Genomic DNA, 21,825 nt, shown 5'->3' with positions numbered 1-21,825 from the left:
TCAGAATGCAGCACGTCTCTTCCAATCTTTATCATTTCATATTGTTAATTAGACAAACATTGCGTGCAGAGTTATTTTCTCTGCACTGAAAGTTCAAACGCTAAACTCTTTTGTACCCAAAAAAAAGTCTTATTTGAACAAAACACAACTTCATTACAAATGTCAACACACGGAAACACAACTGGGCCTAGACGGTGGTACCAATCAGGCAGAGAGCTCCTTGATAAACAGTACGTTTGACCTTTAGGTGTTATCAGTCACAGAATTTACCTCTGCAAGGAAAAGAACATCTCTGAGCCATTGTTGTTGCAAGTACAGGTGCTGGTTATACAGCAGCTTCATATTTTGTCATCTTTTGTTTCTGCATGAGAAAACTAATGCAAGTATGTGTGTATGTAAGTTTGTCAATTTAAATGATGCACAGCAAGAGACTTCAACTGAAACTTTGACCATTGGCCATTTGAGAAACCGCCTTTTTTTAATTTATTTTCGCTCTTATTGGCTTCAGTTTCTCAGCCCTCAGAGGTTGCCACTAACAGCTGAACTGACTCTGACACTCACTGATACTTTCTGTCTGGTTTATTCACTAAAGTCTGAAAATAAAAGTATGTAGTTGATGCTTCTGACGAAAGAACTCCAAGAGTTTAGCGTGCCATGAAAAAGCAAAAATCCAGCACGCAGCTTCACTGTAAAAATAATGCTTCGCCTCTGATTTTTGATCAGAACAAACAAATGATGGAATAGCGAGGTAATTAGTCAGCTGAATTATTTGTTTTCTAACTTCAGACAGAGCCAGGCTGACTGTTTTCAGTCTAAGCAAAGCCTCTGGCAGAAAGACGTGAGAACGTGGAGCTGCTTCTCATCTGTCCTACACAAAGCGGCTGTGCTACTTTTTACTATATAAGTGCATTTTACACAGCAGTATGGTCGAGCAAGGCAAAACGTTGACATAACATTGAAAAACACATTTCAGTACATTCTTATCCTATATATAGGACTGATGCTTTCACTTAGACATCTTATGTATGTATGTCTGTCATATGTAAAGGGTTAAAACCCCTTGTATGCTACATTTGAGGTCAGCTACTCACTACGTCAGCTACTATATAACATGACCGCTTTCTTCTACTTGCAGGACAAATGCAATGTCCTTATGTAGTCTCTCTGCTTGTACACTTACAAAACCCTGTAAATATAACGTCATGCTGTAGAAAGTAGACATCTCTCATGTCTCTGCTTTTTGTAGAATGTGTGCAGCACTCTGTGGTGTACTGTGGGAAAAACCTGCCACTCAAAGCTAGATGGCGCCGTGGATGGAACGAGCTGTGGCGAGGACAAGGTATTACTTCCATTTAAAATCATTTTATTATGATGAAGATGCTGATTCTGCCAGCAAACATCAACTTTTCAGTATGTAGCCTAATCCTCACCTGACACATCCAATGTCATGAATAATGTTGGTGAAAGCCACACTAATTACACTAGTTAAATTCTTATGTGTAATAGCCCCTCTGCTCTGAAACTCAGTGTCCATGATTTATTGGTCCGCCCCAATTTCTGTGAGCTAAAGGAGAAACCTACTTATTTTATTGTATTTTTTTTTACCAGTGGTGCTTCAGTGGCAGTTGTGTAGCAGTAGGATATCACCCTGAGATTGTAAACGGTGGCTGGGCGTCCTGGAGCCAGTGGTCGGACTGCTCGAGGACGTGTGGGGCTGGAATCCAGAGCGCTGAGAGAGAGTGTGACAACCCCGTGTAAGTTTCCCTGTTTTTTTTATTTGTCTTAAGGGAAACCCTGATATTTAACTGCTCAGATATTCATTCATTTTACCATGTTCGCTTTCAGACATTTTTGTAAACATCAGCTATAAGTAAAGGCACAGAATACATTTATTAAGCACCTTTTGTGCTATATTTTTTACTTCTTAATGCGAAACCTCACTGCCTGACCGCCTCATGCACACAGCCGAGCAGTGAATGTCTCCTATGAGTCTCCAGTTCACCATAGCAGCACGGCTATGGCTAATGTTGAGTGCTCCAAGGTCTGGTTTAAGCATTTTTCTTCTCTAAGAAATAACAAACCAACCACTCCAAAGATTGTATACAAGACAATCAGCCCTGGCCTGGTTTCTTATGTGTGCTCCAATATCCAAATAAAGTTCTTTGATAATCAGGCATCTTTTTGAGCCATGGTCAACAATGCCTGTGGATCCATCTAACGTCAGACTGCTAAACTTTTCACTAAATAAATAAATAACCAATGACAAGACAAAAATGCACGTTCACTCTGGATTTTTGACACACGGGCGTCTGAACAATACATTAAAAATCTTCTTACTGTTCCAAATGTGAGCTGCTCAGGCTGCCCTTCTTAAGGGGTGTGTCCTCTTTCCACAGACCTAGTCTGAATTCAGGGGCCCCCTCCTTTAAAGACTGTGTGTCCTTTATAGACCAGGAAGGTAGCATAGAGTGAGACAAACCACTCTGTGGACTCTCATCTAGATCTTTTTTATTCTATGAAAAAAAAAACACTAACAACAACAAAACAGGAAATAAAACGATGCTGAGTGCGACCTTGGCTGACAAAGACGTCGCCTTGATGTAGCATCGAAATTTAAACATTATAAAGAACAAAGCTGAAATACAACAACACCCACACCTTCTCCTTCAGTGTGTGGATGTTGCTTCTATAACAAAGGTGGGATGAATAGAGCATCTGTTTATAATGTGAGTGTTTGTTGGAAGCAGCTGTTGTCATGTGGTTTCAGTTCTCGGGGATCAGTGATGCCTTCACCTGCATGCTTCCTGACTCTGGAGGTGTGTAAGTCCTGGAAAGTTAGTCAGGGAAGATTCTTCTCTTTTGGGATGGATGAGCAGATTCTGTGGGAGTCTGAACTTCCCGAGATGATGCAGGAAGTGCATCCCCCTGCTTGGCTTTCTTTATTATGGTGATAAGGTTGTTTGTCTCCCGTTTTAGACCCTGGGAGAAGGAGGAATCCAGGGGTTTAAAAGACTCACACACTCAGACAGAATCACCCTGGGTCATGGGTGAGGAGGCTTCTCACACAGTCTGCTGCATGTTGTTTGAGTATCTAATTATTATCAGATATAAATTAAAATGAAGAGCTATGCATAAAATAAAATAGGGTTTATCTGAAGTTTATTTGTCAGTCTGTAATGAATACCTATGTGTGAGAGGTGACTCTATTTTAGGTAACACAGCAGCAGGTTGATTTTTGATTGATGTATGGATAATGAAAACAGCAGCAGGACGTATTTTAATTCGCACATTTTCATTCTCCTGCTGCCGAGAGACCTCGTAAAATGTGCAGAAAGCTGCCAAAACTATCATTTTAAGCAGATTGGTATCATATGTTATGGTGGTAAACTGCAGCTGCTGGTTTATTTGTGCTTCAGTTGTGTTTGTTTAGACCAAAAAAAGTTTGTTTGTCTTTATTTATTTAAATAAAATGAAAAGTAGAATACCCATTGACTGCCATTAACTGTTTGTTATACAAATTCACCCAGTGCAGTTGTCAGGCGCAGGAAAACTATCCATAGATAATTATTTATAGATGATAATAAACATGTTTGTTTCTTTAGTAAAGTTAGCCTCTGTAAGGACTGTCTCGCTTTTGGAGGCAGCCCCCAGAGGGCACTTGAGTAACTGCGGTTTTTGACCACAGTTGCTTCATGTTTTTGTTTTTTTTTTTTTGCATGTGATATGAAGAGAAAGAGACAAAAGGCAGACAAAAATACAACATAAATTGCATTCAATACACTTCATTAAACTTCCCTCAGCCAACAGTGGCCATTGCAAATGGAGATTCAAAAGAGGCAATGCCAATTAATCATGTAAATTGTGGAGCAGGGACAGGCCTCGTCTAACAGCTCGAACAGCTGGCACAGCCTGCCAATGCAAATAGGCACAGCTCGGAGAGACTCTGGCAGCAGTCTCTGCAGCCAATGTCATGATCCTGTGTTCTGTTGTGTTTTTTTAATCCTTTGTTTCTTGGTTGTTTGAGTGTGATTTGGTTTTTCATGGTGTGTTGTGGTTGTTCCCTTGATATACTGCGTTTCTGGTTGTTTTGTTGTTTTTGTGTTCCTGTTTTATTTTAAAGGTCCCGTTCTCCTTGTGTGTCCGTTTTACTTCCTAGTGTTGATTACCTGCCCCTCCTTAATGTGTCTCACCTGTGTCCTTAGTGTGTATTTCCCCTGCCCTCCCTGCCAGATTGTCCTGTGTCTTACAGCCTCCAGAGTTTTTTGAGTTGCTGTCTCTGTGTAAGACTTTGTTAGTTTTTGCACATTGCTTCAGCCTTTTTGTTTTACTTGTTACCTTTGCCTGTGGGACTGTTTTCTGAGCATCATCTCTGCATTAAATCTGGGTTTTTTTGTTAATTAATCTGCGCCTGAGTCCTCTCACCTGCATCCCTGACAGCCAAGCTCCTAAATGTGAATGTTTGTTATCAAGAGAAGAGTGTGAAACAAAGAACAATTCTACCTTTAATAGATAGAAGTATCTGCTTCCCTCTGACACCTCCAGCCATTATTGTCTCATTTTCTTGGTGTATAATTTTGCCTGTTGTATCTCATTTAAGTTTGCCGCTCGGCTTTGACCACAGATTAATCCTTCTCAGCATGTGATAATATATATATATAGTCTGTCTGTCGGATTAAACAAATGCAAAGTCACAAGCTAAATCTTTTGAAAAAGTGTTCAGGAATAGTTTTTCCAGCTCCTGTTGTGTCACCAAATATTCTGCACAATACAACAAAGCTACTGTGTGCATACTGTTGCCTAAATATGAAAAAAAAGACAAAAAGACATCGAAATGCATCAATTCGCCTTATTTCAACATAAAAGTCACAGAGCAGTGACACCTGTGTCTTTCCTTACAGTCCTAAACACAGAGGGAAGTATTGTCTGGGAGAGCGGCGGCGGTACAAGGTCTGTCACACGGCACCGTGCCTGCACGACCTCCCCTCTTTCAGAGACATCCAGTGCAGTCACTTCAACACGCTGCCATACAAAGGCAAGTTCTACAAGTGGGAGGCAGTCGTCAACAGAGGTGAGCAGCTTATAACTGGATTCAGTCTTTAAGCATAACCCATTTGAGTTTCCACTGTCCCGTCCCTTTTCCCCTCTGTCAGTGAACCCCTGTGAACTGCACTGCCGCCCTCTGAACGAACACTTCTCAGAAAAGATGCGGGATGCTGTCACTGATGGTACGCCGTGCTACGAAGGCAACAAAAGCAGAGACATGTGCATCAACGGCATCTGTAAGGTATCGACACATATTTTTCTCACGAATAACACGTATGTCCTTGCTCTCAGGACACACATGTATTGATTATTCCGTCCTTACTTTGCCATTGTATTGCTTTGGTAGTGATGCATTATATTAACGTAACCCTCACCTTGTTTTCTCAGTAGGCTAGTGTTGTACAATTGACATTCTGTGTGAAAATTAGTGTTTTGATAGAAAAAATGTGGCGGCCGTTATCTTCCCAGATAGCGGCCTGTTCTTGCCTATCACCCGGGGCCAAAATGCCAGTCACTGATACAGACAATGAGTGGACAGCAGTCACAGACTCTGGGTTCTGCCTGCCTGACATTTTGTGACATTTTTGTCAGGCGCTCACATGTTCCCTGTCTTACCTGGCTCATTTTTTCGTCTGGAGAGTCGCTTGTGATAATATCTTCTATATTTTGTTATGTTATTATATTTTTTTAAAGGGGACCTATTTTACACATTTCCCGTTTTTATTATGAGTCACACGAGCAGCTTGGCATGATTTATCCTCATCCTCTGACTGAAAGGCTTCTAATGCTTTCCTCTGCCAACTTCCAGAGTGTGTGGCCAACACTGGAAATCTGTGACATGCTAATTTCAGCTCAGGAAATGTCCAAAAAGTGTTCAGAGAACCTCTGTGAGGTTTGAATTTTACACACCTTTTTTGAAGAATGGCCAACATTACAAGTCAGCACGGCCTTCATTCAGTCATCTGTGAGCTTGACAGGTTTATCCAGGAATTTGTAGCCAGGATAAGACTTACACCTTAAAGCCTTGAAAATGGTGAGGTGTGCAGGCAAGATGATGGACTTCAAAGGGAGTGCTGCTGGTTGGCTACAGTAGTAAAGGGTAACACTATCACAGGGACATGCTCTCATCTACTTAGCAAATCAAAAAGATTCATGGCCAGAACCCTCAAGTCCACAGCGGTGATGGTCACGAAATGAAGATGGAGTTTAATGGTCGCCATTTTGACACATCTCTGTAATGTTATATAACAAAACATAAGGAGAAGGGAATACTACCCAGCAATAGAGAAAAATAAAATACACAAATGCATCAATAGTTATAATCTGTAGCACATTATTATGCTGCAGTTTCTAAAGTAATATTTTGTATGAACTGATAATGTGGCGCTGTACCAGCTCTATCTTTTTGTGTATTTACTGGATTATATATTGTGTTGTATCATCACATAAAAGGGTGATAAAGCAGCACGGCTGCCACATCAAAACACATACATGTGGCAGGCTGTGCTATGAGCGGCTCCTCTTCAAAGGCTTATCGACTCTTTAGGTGAATTAGAGATAAATTGGCTGTGATTTAAATCCATCAAGAAGGAAATGATGAGAAACATGCAGTTCTCACATCTCAGCGTTTCTGTTATCATGTGGTGTTTTTGTGTTCCAGAACATTGGCTGTGATTATATGATTGACTCCCATGCTGTAGAGGACCGCTGTGGAGTCTGCCAGGGTAATGGCTCCACCTGTACAACAGTGAGGAAGACCTTTGAGGAAAGTGAAGGACTCGGTATGTGTCTCGTCAGTTTAATCAGGAGCACATTTTTACATTGTGTTTCACCGTCTATGGTTTCATATTATTAACACAACATTTCAGCCCTGACAGTCAGAAACTGTTGAATGCATGTTTTATACTGTTTTCATAATTTTGGGCTCAAAAAGGGCCTTTCAGGATCTTACTATTGTGAGTTGGAACAAGGTTTCACAGGTACAAATTCTAACCATACAAATGAATTTGAGTTTCAGCTAACTCTTGTGTAACCTTGTGGTAAAGAGCACCAGTATAAAGTAAGGATAAATCAACTTGTAGGTAGTATAGTTCCTTTCAGCCTTGCACACACCACCTGATGCCAAATACCTGTTGTGGAAAAGAATCTTCTGGATCCTTTCGTTCATCTTCCCCAGTTCTTTGATTAAGAAGAAGTTGACAATATCTGGTCTCAAAATTACAATTACAGTAAAGAAGCAAATTCTGGGTCACACAAACAGAGATCTCTGTGGTTGCCTGGCCTCACAGCCAGAGAACAACATGCCATTCTTTTGAAAACACCTTTTATCCTATCCTATCCCATAAAATCATGTCCTTCCCTAACTCTGCACCAATGGGGTCACCTCAACTGATATTTAGTTTACCTTATTTGGTAATGGTTAAACATGAGACTCAGGAGAAAACAGAAAGTTCACGTTAAGTCCTAAAATCTCATAGGCTGTGGGTCAGATCTGGAGGTGACCAGGAAGACAAACTCACAGGAAGGGTGGGTCGTAAAATGGGGTCATGGAGATGAACACATTCTTTCATCAAGATCTGGATTTACAACTTTAGCTTGATATCAACCAGAGCTGTCTCCAAAGAGCAGACAACAGCTAACAGAGGGAGTGAATTACAAAAGTCTATGAGAAGAATGTAATTACACACTTCTTAATACATTCAGTATACCTGTCTTCCTTTGATCTTCTGTAAAACTTACTTAACACATAAGTACTTATAAAACACATTACAGTAATATGCATACAGTAATAAACACAGAAATGAAAACTTCATGTTAGGGACACACTTCTAGATATGTGGACCCACACCACATAATAACATCATGCAAAATAAAATCTTTCACCTAAGATACCTCACATAATATTTTATCCTCTATTTGTTTATCATAGAAGACGAACACAGGTGCTTGTAAAATCTAAACTATAACACCCTCCAGGCTATGTGGACATTGGACTAATCCCAGAAGGCGCCTGGGACATCCAGATTGAAGAAATGGCAGAAGCTGGGAATTTCTTGGCACTACGAAGTGACAACCCCAGCAAGTACTTTCTGAACGGCGGCTGGACGATCCAGTGGAACGGAGAGTACAAAGCAGCCGGAACCGTATTCACCTACAAAAGGACCGGACAGCTCGAAAACCTGACCTCGCCTGGGCCCACCATGGAGCCGCTGTGGATTCAGGTGATTCAGACTTTTTTCCCCTTTGTGATAGGGGTGAATACTGAAGTTAAATACTCAAGGTACATTTCTTAGGTCTTGTGTATGTACATATATATATGTGTATGTATATATATATATATATATATATATGTGTGTGTGTATATATATATATATATATATATAGTAACGAGTTATAGTTTTTTCTCCTGAAAAGTAACTGAATTAGTAACTAAGTTACATTATAATAAAAGTAACTAATTACCAGGGAAACAAATGTTCAAATATTCGCACACACACTGGATGTTACCTTTGATAACAGCAGAATGTTTTCCACAACATACCTGACCACCGGTCTGTCCCAAGATTTTGTGGAGCTGAAAAATCAATCATAATTGGATGTGCTGGCTCCTTCCCCTTTGTTAGCAGAACTCACTCTGCCTCTGATTGGTTTACCATCAAATTGTCCTTTACCTTAGCCAGTCATTACTTATAATGGTTTTCTCACCCTCCCCACTCATCAAAGTAAAAACTCCACAGCTCCCACACAGTTTGCTCAGATGAGCTTAATAGTAATGCAGCGATTTATTGAAACACTGTTTATTTAGAACTCCATTACTCCCATCGCTGCTTAATATACACTTGCAATCAAAAGCTTGAACAAACCTTCTCATTCAATCATTTTTCCTCATTTTTATAATTTTCTACACCGTGGATTCATACTGAAGACATCAAAACTGTGAAGGAACACACATAAAATGATGTAGTCCACAAACCAGAATTTTAAAAATCTTCGTCTTAGATTCTTCAAAGTAGCCTCATTTTGCTTTGATGACGGCTCTGCACACTCTTGGCATTCTCTCAATTAACTTGATAAGGTAGTCAGTTCCAGTTCCAACAGAGTTCCCAGAAGTGCTGAGCACTTCACTCTGCAGTCCAGCTCATCCAAAAGCATCTCAGTTGGGTGTAGGGCAGGTGATTGTGGAGGCCAGGGCAGCTGACGCAGTGCCCCATCACTCTTCTTCTTGGTCAAATAGCCCTTACACAGCCTGGAGGTGTGTTTGTAGGCGATTGTCCTGTTGATAAATAAATGGTGGTTGGACTTAGCACAAACCAGATGGGACACCATCACACCTCCTCCTTCATGCTTCACAGTAGAAACCAGCCGCTGTCCTTTTCAGGTTCTGCAAGGAGACTGGTCTCCACACAGGTCTCCTCTGAACAGGTGATGTTGAGATGTGTCTTCTACTTGTCCCAAAAACATAAAGAAGGCAGGAACTTCCACACATTAACTCCTGGCAAGGCACACCTGTTCATTAAAAACCATTCCAGGTGCGACCTCATCAAGCTAATTAATACCCCGTTCACACTGGGGAAAAAAATCTGGCTAAAGCGGGATTTGGGCCTATCCACATGTTTTTTTTCTGAGTGTGAACACCTCGAATCTGGGAGTATCTAGTTTGATTTCAATTGGCTCAAATGTGGCTCAGGTGTGAACGCAAATGTGGCTAGCGAATCCGGCTAGCGACGTGATACTTCCGGTTAGTGACATGCTACTCCTGGTTAGCGCACACGCGGTCCTACCGCGGCCTGAACGGACTTGTATATTACAAGGCGCCACCTAGTGGTTTGGAGGACAGCAAACAAGCTGGATGAAGCTGGATTGAGTGCGGACATAAGGCCCTGTTCACACTGGGGAAAAAAATGTGGCTTAAGCAGGATTTGGCCGCATCCAGATCAATCCAGATGTGTTTTTTTTCCAAGTGTGAACACCTCCAATCCAGCTGAATCCAGTTTGATTTCAAGCCAGTGTGTTCAAGTTCCAGTGTGAACGGGGATTGGCTCAAATGTGGCTCAGGTGTGAACGCAAATGTGGCTAGCAAATCCGGCTTGCCACATTATTAGCCATATTACGAGGCGCCACCTAGTGGTTTGGAGAACAGCAAACACGGATTGAGTGCGGACACAACTGTGTGCTAGCCAGATTTGAAAATAGGTCTGAACGCATCCAGCTTAAAGGCTGTCTGGGCTCAATCCTACTCTAGCTGGAATGACTTTCTCTGTGTGAACGGGGCCCAAGTGTGTGCTAGCCAGATTTGAAAATAGGTCTGAACGCATCCAGCTTAAAGGCTGACTGGACTCAATCCTACTCTAGCTGGAATTACTTTCTCCAGTGTGAACGGGGCCTAAGAGAATGCCAAGTGTGCAGCCAACAAAGCAGAAGGAGGCTGCTTTTATTCTGTTTGTTTATAAATTAACAGTGTGGAGAATAAAAATACAAATAAATGCTGGTTGTGTACAGCATTAAGTTCATTAGTTGGTTTCCATGTCAGTCCTTCTGCCACTTCTTCAAACTCCAGTTTTGACCACATAAGCAAAGGCAAGACTGTATAAATCTGACTGCATATAAGCAGAGCCTTTTATCCCCTTTGTGATGATGATCTAATTCCTCCGTTCCTGAGAATATTTGTTCTGCTACTTCTGTACACATATCCTTATATTTTCCTGTGTTACAGCTTCTCTTTCAGGAGACTAATCCAGGAGTGCGTTATGAATACACCATCAGTCAAAATGTCACAGACGACAACAGCCTCCCACCTTCATTTTTCTTCTGGAAGTATGGTTCATGGACTGAATGCAGTGTCACATGTGGAAGAGGTGAGAGGCACTACTGGGTGGTGTATAAGTGTGAAGGAGATGGCAGGAGAACTGCAGTATTTCAGACTTATAAAGTAAACCTGACCTGACTCTAGCAGCCAGTCCCGATTATAGTGGTTGATACCACACCGTGTGGTGTTTGTATTTCCATCCTTGATTCCTGAGTGCTGTTTGCATTCAGTGCTCAGAAATAGTTCAAATCATGCAGGCTAATCTATTTTCAGTGGATTTACATAGTTCTTCTTTGGTTCACTGTGTCTCCTACCACTGGTATGGTTTCTTAATTCCATAGTGTAAACTATCTGGTATTGTTGAGGTCACAGAGGACATCTTTGTCAACAGGCATGGTGACATTCAGCATTATAACATCAGACCAGCCTGTCTTCACCTGACAAACAGCATTATCGGTTGATTGTTTTTTAAAATAAGAAGACTAAAATGGGCAGTGTTTCAGTAGCTAGCGCCCCCCTTGTGGCTGCATGAATTAGTGTCTACTGGACCTACCTATAATAGTTTGATGCCTAAACCTAACCAAACAGAAACAGTAAGTCTGTCACTAACATTTGCTACTCCTTTGTGTGGTGCCTACCATAATTGATTTTTATCAATTCATCAAGGCCACGTATATAATAGCTTATTCTGCTCATGAAAGCAGCGCTGTATAGAAAAGAAATGATGGACTTGTCACAATGAAACAAGTCCATCTGTATTTAATTTGTGCTGTCTGCTCCCCTGTATTAACCCATTTATCAAGGAGAAACTCCATTTGTAGTCATTCACTGTGGACTTTTTTTCCCTGAGCTACTAATAGAGCCAGTAGTTCCAACATTGACTGATGAACCTTGAAGATCAATTAGGGCCTTTAAAGAGTAAATGAAAGGAAAACTGTGAAACTGTTCTTCTGTTCTGGTTGACAAGTGTAAGACAATTTTTGTTCTTATCAAAACCAGCGCAGCAACATAACATTATTCATTAGTGTCCTTTCACATTCGTCGCATTCAAGGACGATAGCTTCACTCCAAAATTCAACCTCAAGTTAATTCTCAAAAAAATAACAAACGTCAGCTGCGGACTATAATGGAGTCTTTGATGGCGACCTTGGTGATCCATATGCTTGACTGGCTGCCGACATGTCGGATAATGTCTAATGTTTTTTTGGCAGTTTGTTCAATCCAGTATTTGTACTTTACTGCCTACCAGCTCTCTCTGCGCGCCCCGTCTTTGTCTGCTTCCAGTAAAAACTGCACCAATACAAAATGTATTTGGAATTCCACTGGCTAATTAGCACCTGCTGTGCTACTTCAATAGAACAAATGTCAGGATTAACTTTTAGTCAAAGGAGTGTCTGTTTTCTTCTTCTTTGTATTTGTTGAATATGACTTCATAAATGATGTTTATGAAGTCATTTATTGTAGGATGTCCTTTCTTTATTAGAGCCTAACAATGTTTTTTTAGTAGCCCTTTCAAGACATCAGCCCCTTTCCAATAATATGACTGCATCTGAAAAGGTCTGTTTATTGTCTCAATGAGCCTTCTGCTTACTTGTGACACAAGTCTTAACAGCATGCAGTCGCATAAGCGGATAGCCATGCACAAGCTTAGAAACAACAACAACAGAAGTCCAAATGTCTGACGTTATTGGCCAGCAGGAGCAGTCACTTTAAAGACAGTGAAGCTGGAGGCATCCAGGAGCAAAGGGGACATGAGCAGAGGGTTCACACAGGCCTGAACATGCTCAAAGCAGCTTCTTGTCACACATGTGCTGATTTGGCACATTAAAGTGATGCACAAGTGACGGAATGGCATGGGTTAGGGTTAGGGATAAAATAAACTGGCTGAAATCAGCAAATTAACATAAATGTTGTCTTTATCTTTGGAGTTTACTCCTTGTCCTTTCTATTCTCTGTGCTCTTAACCACTGTGTTTGTATTTTTTCTGTACATAACGTAGTATAAATCAGCAGGGCAAACAGTATTGACATGAGGTCATCAATGTTCTTTCTGGCCACCAAGGCTGAAACACTTGTGTGTCTTTGTTTGGAGGTGAGGTGTATGACTACAGATTCCATTAGCTTTAAATAACAGCAGTAGTTTTTACAGCAGTGACACAGAGTTGTTTGTAATAATGGACCAGCAGATACAGTGAGAAGAAGAGCTCAGCCTTTTTGTCCTATTCATTATATTCATACATCATGAATGTATGAATATAATATATACTGTATAATAAGTTAATTATGTATGTAATGGCTGGCCAAAATGTCAAGTAGCATCATTTAATACTAATTGTTTTCTACCTTGTTTTCTTTTTTCCATGGATTTCTGCCTGCCGTAGCTGTATTGACCTTTATGAGATGTCTTTAAAGGTGTAAATTAGTTATCAGACACCTGTTGTGGCCCTCAGTGGGGTCGGAGTAGAGGGCAGTGGGAGGTCAGAGTTGTCTCATGCTTTGACAAGGGTGCAAATCCCTCAGGAGGGTGAGAGGAGTGATAGAAAGAGGGGCATCACAGGAGGAGATGAACCTGTCACGGCCTCAGGAAACAGGTCCTTTTATGTACTGACGTTTGGAACCTGAATGTGTCACTTTTCAGCATTCCCGAGATTGAATTCTGTCCAAGTAGTGTTATTTCGGGGATTATTATTATTTTTTTGGGGAAATGTTTGGGTTTGCTGAGGAATGAAGGAAATTGATTTGTATTTTAACAGAAATAAATGAAATGGAAAAATTTGTGATACCTGTAATGTATAAATTTACCAAAATAAGTAGCGTGAATTGGTAATTTGCGGATGAAAACATCCAGCTGGTTTCATGTTCCTGTGTCTTTATTAAACATGCTGCTGTTTTTCTTAATTATTATTTAGTGGAGCAATAAGCTTTTCTAAACGCTTTTCTTTGGTGTTCCAGGTGTTCAGAGGCAGATTGTCCACTGCGTGGAGAAAATGACTGGGATAGTGGAAGAGCACCTCTGTGACCCTTTAACCCGACCTGACGATAACCAAACCAGCTGTAATAAGGATTCATGTCCAGCCATGTGAGTGTGCCTCCTAGACGTTTAGAAAAAGACACGTGAGGTCATTTCAGATTTCATGTTTAGCAGTTCTATACAGTCTTCATTTTATGGCAGTTGTCAGATGAAGCTTGATCTTGACAGAGCATACAGGCAGTTATCTACAACAACTACATCTGCTGGATGCTGAAGGCACTGTGACCGCAGGGTTTCCACATTGATGTAACTATTGATCTAAACAGTGAGAGAGAGCAGTGGAAAAACCCAGACTCTCCAGCATCTCATAAGGAAGCTATATTGATGAAGTGCTGTTTCCTGGGATGTAAGGCAGTGCTGCTAGTGGATTACCTGAAAAAAGGTCACATTATTACATGGATTGAATCAGCTACACTGATATCTTGAGCCAGTCATGAGAGAAAATTGAGGAGATTCAGCATGGGAAGCTGACAGGAGGAGTGCTCCTCCACCAGGGTGACGCTCCAGCCAATCCATCAAGTGGCTGCCATTCAGAAACTCATCCAACACACTCTCTTTCCAACTGATTTGGCACCTCAGACTTCCACCTCCTACTCGAGATGGAAGACAGAGCTCAGTGGTTGCCATTTTGGTACAATCATACAGTAGACCACTTTATAGCAAGATCGTATGTTGTAAATGAAAGTGCTCGGTTTTCCTTCTAACTCAACTTATGAATCACAGCGCAGACACTCTCTCACAGAATGAGAAAAAGTTCCAGATAAATAGTTTTTTATTCCCTTATCTGTCCTTGTCACTGTCATGCACAACAAGCATCATGATTATAGGGTGTGTTTTGCTCGTAACAATGTGGTTTTTCACATTGTAGCCGCTAAGAATGTGTGTTCAGTTGGAGGCAGAAATATCATTCTGCAAGCAAAATTTGAGGGATTACTATTGACCAAAATACAATGCAGACATTGTGTGCTGGGGACAAGCAAACCAACATTAACAACACAGCCATGTGTGTGAGTGGTCACCATTTTTCACAGCTGTAATGTACTGTCATTTGCCATCACAAATGTGCCATTAAATTGGAAATCTTTGGCTTCTTTTGTGTCTCTGGGTATAGATGGTGGGTCGGGGAGTGGCAGAAGTGTTCGGCGAGCTGTGGGAGTTCAGGCCTGGCTAAAAGGACAGTTCTCTGCATCCAGGCAGTAGGTGTGGATGAGCAGCAGGCCGTGGAGTCCATTGACTGTGAACACATGCCCAAACCTGAGTCGGTGTCCTCATGCAACACTCACATCCCCTGCCCAGCCGACTGGGTTGCTGGAAATTGGTCAAAGGTGAGCCTGAGGTGGTGGATGAAAAATTCGTGTTCAAAAAGTAATGAAAATGCAACTTGCTCTGCATGTAAGTGACATTTCTCTGCAGAGACTTTCACATTTAGTGGAAAGGACATTCTGTAAAAGAATGATTATGTGACAGTGAGGAAGGTCATTCGTGCTGTATTTGTGTGGTACATTTCTTTTTTTTTTTAACATCAGCAAGTATCTTCATGTCACATTTCTGGCACATACTGCACATTAGATGATTCCTTTTGACACCTATAATGTGAGAGATGGTATTGGTAATTGGTTACAGAGAGCAGGTATGACTCAGGCTTGTCCATCACCATTATTTCACTCATTCACACAATAAGAAATATACCAGCAGCAGGAATTAAATTCGTCTCCTCTAGCTCGTTTACTTCATCCTTCTCTCACTGAGTCTTTGTACCTTATTACTTTTAGCCATGTTCGTGTCATGGCTCCAGGAATACCAGAATCACATACAAGTCAATATGGAAGTCTGAACGCTTGCAAAGCTATTTTCCATTTGCTTTTGCTTGTGATCTACATAAAGTAGGATTTGTGTCTGTGATGCTCTACAATTACAGATGAGTGAAAAGTGTTTTTTTTGTCTGTGTAGTAGGTTTACTTTGTAGAGTCCACACAACCGACACTGAGCTAGAGACAGTAAGTGTAAACACCAACTGAAATTACTGAGAAAAGAGAGAGACGCCAGAGGCAATGATGTGTAGGATCATCAAACCGACTGAGGCAGGAATATGAATTTTCCGGTCTGTGTCGCTCTGATTTGTTGTTACATAACTGTGGAGTTGCATGTGTGACTTTTTTGTGTGGAGCATGAGGCAGATTCCACTCAGAGAGTGAATGAGCCTTCAGATGAACAATTTGTAGTTGCCGATATAGTCGCAGAGGTGTAGTCTGTGCAGCTTGATTAATGATGCATTCGGGTACAAACAACTGTTGGATAAGAGGAGATATTAAATTGTCATGGTGCACAATTCTTAAAGCTAAAGCTCGCTAATATAGAGGTTTTCTTCTTTTGTGAGGTACAGATAACAACAGGCATCATAGTTTTTACTGGTTTGAATACAAAGTAGAATAAAAAAAGATTTAAATTCATTAAATATATAATTTCTTTATAGTTTAAAGCACATAAATATCACTGATGTAATCGTCATGATTGTCTTTGCTGCAGTGTTCGCTGACATGCGGAGGTGGAGTACGTCACCGTAACATCACCTGCTCCAGAAACACAGGTGTAGACTGTGACCCTCAGAAGAAACCTCCTGCCGTCACCACCTGCTATGTTCAGGACTGTCCGCAGGAAGTGGATAATTTTGGAAGTGTCGACTGGTCCGGAAGCGGCTGGTCCAGCAAAGAAGTGGGCAACGAAATCAACACCATACCTGAAGACAAACCTCTTCCTAAACACACTACCAAAGCCCAGCCAAGAACTCACACCAACGTGGAGGGTGATTTCCACTACCACAATAACATTGAAAACAATGTGGAAGTTGATGATTTTTATTACGACTACAACTTTATAAACTTTCATGAAGAATTGTCAGATGACTTTGAGAGTGATGGAAGGGATTCAGAGGACAGTCACAGATTCAGCTCCCCACAGGAGGCCCAGCCAACTCTTAGTGTGAAAGGAAACTCTTATATGGAATCTACAAGAGCTCCCACAGTCATTTCTGCAGATGCAAAGGCCACTGGCCACTCTTTGAGAACTGAAAAGTCACAGAACACAAAAGTGGACAATGCAAAGGACACCAGTAACGCCGTGACAAAAGAGTCTGTGCAAACACATTCTGAAGACTTTCTCTCTGAAGATTTTCTTCTGCCTGTCTTCACCACTCGCTCCCCACCAGTATCAACAAAATGGCCTTCACAAACACACAAAGGGAAAGCTGCCAGTGTTAGTCGGATTTTTACTACACAGACACCAACCCAAGATGTGAAATGGGGGCAACACGTGGAAGAAGCTGAAAATAACTCTGAAGACGCCACTGTGACGCCACTGCATGCTGCTCACACACCCAGGCATCAAACCACTATCAGTACTATTATCTCTACGACAATAAGTTCTCAGGAGACAGACACACACTATAATTATGATTACAGCACTGCTGACGAATATATAGATACCCCAGAACCTTTAAGCTCCCCTTCTCCAGAAACTATAAATCAGGTTCAAGTCCAACTGGATGAAAATATTTCAGAAATACCTCAAACAACCAACCAAACAACAGCGTCTCCGGTTTTCTTCACCCTGGAGGATCAGACTGATTTAGATACAGGATATGCCACTAGTGAGCCAATTTCACAGGATACCGTTTTTGACCTCAGCACAGCTTTCCGTCCTGTCTCCGAGGAATCCACTCCGCTTCCTTTTCCCTCTCTAATAATCTCAGGTAACCAAGAGGCCTCCATTGACTCCACATCATTAACTGGAACAGACACCATACCTCCTACACATCTGGAAGGAGCCACTCTGCCTCCTCCAGCTGGTTCCCTTGTGGTTACAAGTGAACAGGTCCCTACAAAGCCTGCCTTCACTGACACAACTGGAACCGAATCCATACATTTCTCTGATTATGACTACAATGAAATAGTCATTCCACCCATGGTGAGCAGCAACATTCACAGCGTTCCTGGCTCCACATACAAACCTCTAACAAGCACAGCAGCTGCTCCTCAACACAGCAAAACACCACTGCAGCACACAGCCACACCTGCTGTGCCCATTTTGCCAACCCATCCACCCATTCTGTCGTCGCTCTCAGCACCAACATCTGTCGAAACTACCGCCTCCACACAAGTGACTAAAGCTGCTCACTGGGTTGTCGGCAACTGGAGCGCTGTAAGTATGCACTAATTTATCTACAATTAGATTTTACAGGCATCTGAAAATCTTCACACATTCAAATTATTCTTCGGAGAATCCTGTTCGACCTAAAGCTAATGTGGCTAATGTCTATTTAATTTCCTCATTTGTCTCATTTGTCTCCTCTGTGCTGTACATAACATTTACAGAATTAGCATCCATCACATAAAAAGTCTTAAAACTAGACCTATGTCTGTTTGAGCTTTTTGTGGGTGTTTAGATCTTCATCATGTAGAACTGCAAAGTCTACATGATGGTTCTATATTTGTAAGCAGTGCTCCACCAGCTGTGGCCTGGGTGCTATCTGGAGGATCTTGGCTTGCAGTACTGGGTCAGAGTCTGACTGTGATCCAGCCAAGAGGCCTGCGCCAGCGCAGAGGTGTTACCTGCGCCCCTGCTCCACATGGAAAGTCGGGGAGTGGAGTAAGGTGAGAGAAAAGAATAGAATAGAAATGACTTTATTAATCCCTTTGAGAAGGTCCCTCAGGGAAACACACCTCTGCTGGGTATAACAGACTGTTGCTATGGATACAGATCTGATCACTGGGGGAATCATATCAAATATGATAAGGTGTCCAGCAAATTGTACATTAAATCAATATATTGGGTTAAATTATTGACTTTCTTAGATTTGGTTTAATAAGAACAGTAATTTAAAGCTCCCTCAATTTTTATGCAAAAATCATGTGTTTAGTTCATGTGTGTGGGTGTGTTGCTTTTTCTGTCACAGTCACATATAACATGAAGGCAACCCTCCCCTCACAGGATTAACTGCACATCAATCCCTCCATAAACGGCAAAAGGACAATTTAGAATAACAACTCAGACAGAGAATGTCCATTAAGGGGGCCCCCTTTCTAGCTGCCAAGTCAGAGTTTTACTATATGTTTGTGTTCAGCAGCTCATTCACTGCCTGCAGCTCACCCTGGTGTAAAATGAAAGGAGCTTTGGTATAATCTTTTAAGTATGGTGGTCAAGAGAAGGGCATAAAATCTGTCCCAGAATTCTGTTAGATTTACTTCTTTGCTATTCATGTCAAGGCAACGACTCAACTTCACTGAAATTTATATCAGTAAAGATTTTTTTTTTGATGAAAGCCATTAAAACCAGACAGAAGGATACCTGTGAATACCCGTTTGAATATCAATCACGTCGTGACTTTTTTTTTCTCAGTGCTCCAGGAATTGCGAAGGTGGTGTGAAAATACGAGAGGTCCACTGTTTTGACCTGAGGGACCATCGACCTCTGCGACCCTTCCACTGCCGGGCCATGTCCTCCCGGCCACAAACCCAGATGCCCTGTAACCTTCATCCTTGCCTCGAATGGTACACCTCCTCCTGGGGCCAGGTGGGTAACACAGAAGGGAGTAATTAGGGGAATTAGGAAAAAATGCAGTGGTGTTCACTCCTGTTTTAAACAGGGTAGTGAAAGGGTAATGTAGCATGTTGTTAAACATTTACTGTGGCTGTAGTTCATTGGTTCACTGAAGAAAATCTGCTGTTCAGTCACCACACAACAAGTATGTAACAAAAGCAAAACAAAATGGTCACAGTTGATGGAATGTTCATCCATTTTATCAAAACAATGTTTTGTAAAAGTGTAGGAAAAAAGGCATCCACCGACATCTTTTGAGTGAATACAGTCTCTTCTTCTGTACCAACTCAGCAATCAATTCAGTAAAGGCTTCACAACAGCTGCATCACATGCACCATAATATCAGCTGGAACAGCAATGCTCTGTTTTGTTCATAGATAAGGACTGAAGTGTTAGTGTTGATTACATCAACGTATATATAAATATGATTATGAAAAACTTGCCTAAATAATAACCAGGAGAGAACAGGTTGATGGGTAAAATAACTTTCCCTGTAAAAGACAAAAAGTACACCCAGCCCAAGGACACATCTGTTTGCTGGCCTCCATTTTTCTGTTTCCCTGCCAGTGTACGAGACCTTTGTAAAGTCAGGCATCAGCTGGGCTTCATGTCAGGATATAGAGATGAACAATGTGGTTCCACCTCCACCCTTTTGTACAGAAGTGAGGCCAAACTATCTGCTAACAGATGCTGCCATGTTGGAAATACATCTTCACCATGCCGCCCAAACACCCGCCCACTTCCACATTGAGCCAGTAGCTTAGATGCACCAGTGGCTGCTGCTTCCAGATGCTTGGCCTAGCTTTTGGGAAGCTGTCATGCTTTCTATTTTTCTACAGACAATGGTTGAAACATTTATTTAAATACTTATTTGCTGCAACAGTTAGTCACTGAATGGAAGCTTGGAACTGTTATTGTGGGATAGGAGCATCATTGGCTTGACCATAAACGTCTAGAATACATTAATTGATTAATCATGGACAATCAATCTATATGCAAACATACATCAGCAATAGAGCACAGTTGCACATTATTTACATTTACATTTCACAAATTATAACCTTTAGCATTTTGCTGCAGTCAATTCTATTGTTGTTTTATGTTCACAACATAGGAAGAGAAGAGGCTGTCCTTAAATGGCCTCTGGTTGTAGCCACACGCTGCAGCTTGGCTAGGATTGTTAAGGTGCATTACTGCCGCCGGGACATGGCACACAAGTATTACTCAGTGTTATCAGTGCCATCTGCATTTTGGTATGAATATTTTAAATGTCAGTCAGGTGGAGCTGTTTGTAATTAACCCTGTTGTACTCTTAATATAATTTGAAATAATTTTCTAGTTTTCCTATGTTACCCCTCGGATCATGTTTTTATGTGTCTATAAAATTCATCAGTTATTGTTAACAGAGATGTTCAATACCTCCATGTTTGTTGTTGTTGTTGTTTTTCAGTGCTCTGAGGTGTGTGGAGGAGGTGAACAGCAGCGTATCGTTACTTGTCCAGAAGACGATCGATGTGACAGGGACATTCAGCCCAGCAACATCCAGGCGTGTAACAGCCAGCCGTGTGCTCAGTGGCTCACTGGATCCTGGGGACAGGTGCTGTACAGCAAACAATAACACAGCAGAGAGTTCTTGAAAAAAATGTGGGATGTGCTCAGAGGCTGAGATTTAAAAGGATGATAGACCTGAACTCACCATCACTGAGTAATGCATGCAGACAAGCCATAGATTTTGGGAATAACTGGATAAATAAAAGGGGCACATATTGACGGGATTATTGACAAACCTGCTGGACCAAAGAGAGTGAATAAAACCAGGATCTAGTGAGCGGAGGGAAACAAATAGGCCCCTGACAGCAGTGCTGAGGTGTGCAGGTTGAGCTTTAAATGTACCTTTTGTGCAGTATACGTAGCATTGACTTCTTTAATTGATTAATATGAGCAGCAATTTGATTTGACCTATGCCACATTGAGTTAGTGCCAGCAGAGGTTTTTTTGTGGACACAGTCAAGCAAAAACTGCACAATTTGTCCATTATGTCTCATTAAACACATGCAAACATGCAACATAATAATGCATCTAAAGTTATGTTCCTTGTGGAAAACATTTTTTAATTAATTCCGTCCATGCAGTGTTCGGCTTCCTGCGGTGGCGGAGTGCAGCATCGACTCATCCGATGTGTCGACACAAAGGCTGAAGCAGATGGAGAAGCGGATCAAGATCAGTGCAGCCACGAGCTGCAGCCCGAGAGCACCCAAAAGTGTAACTTACAGGAGTGTGAGAACACCCCCCCTGGTAAGTAAATCAAACACACACACACACACCAGAGTCATAGAAGGGTTTTATGTCAT

The 21,825-nt window shown here is 41.5% G+C and overlaps 1 protein-coding gene across 1 annotated transcript in view; it reads left to right on the top strand.

The window, feature by feature from the left end:
• The window catches only part of adamts7 (a disintegrin-like and metallopeptidase (reprolysin type) with thrombospondin type 1 motif, 7), a 78,059-nt gene that overhangs the window by 43,294 nt on the left and 12,940 nt on the right, over positions 1-21,825 (top strand). Inside the window, exons 10-23 of the mRNA XM_028401627.1 lie at positions 1,247-1,339; positions 1,609-1,754; positions 4,899-5,068; positions 5,151-5,284; positions 6,704-6,824; positions 8,020-8,264; positions 10,757-10,898; positions 13,801-13,927; positions 14,991-15,204; positions 16,406-18,076; positions 18,376-18,528; positions 19,274-19,447; positions 20,925-21,071; positions 21,607-21,769. Of these exons, the coding sequence (XP_028257428.1) occupies positions 1,247-1,339; positions 1,609-1,754; positions 4,899-5,068; positions 5,151-5,284; positions 6,704-6,824; positions 8,020-8,264; positions 10,757-10,898; positions 13,801-13,927; positions 14,991-15,204; positions 16,406-18,076; positions 18,376-18,528; positions 19,274-19,447; positions 20,925-21,071; positions 21,607-21,769 (3,700 nt within the window). The remainder of the gene's footprint in view (positions 1-1,246; positions 1,340-1,608; positions 1,755-4,898; positions 5,069-5,150; positions 5,285-6,703; positions 6,825-8,019; positions 8,265-10,756; positions 10,899-13,800; positions 13,928-14,990; positions 15,205-16,405; positions 18,077-18,375; positions 18,529-19,273; positions 19,448-20,924; positions 21,072-21,606; positions 21,770-21,825) is intronic.

The sequence above is a fragment of the Parambassis ranga genome, chromosome 3 (assembly GCF_900634625.1).
Source record: "Parambassis ranga chromosome 3, fParRan2.1, whole genome shotgun sequence".
Lineage (NCBI taxonomy): Eukaryota > Metazoa > Chordata > Actinopteri > Ambassidae > Parambassis > Parambassis ranga.
The sequence above is the reverse complement of the archived record's forward strand: the minus strand, read 5'-3'. Positions and strand labels throughout refer to the sequence as shown.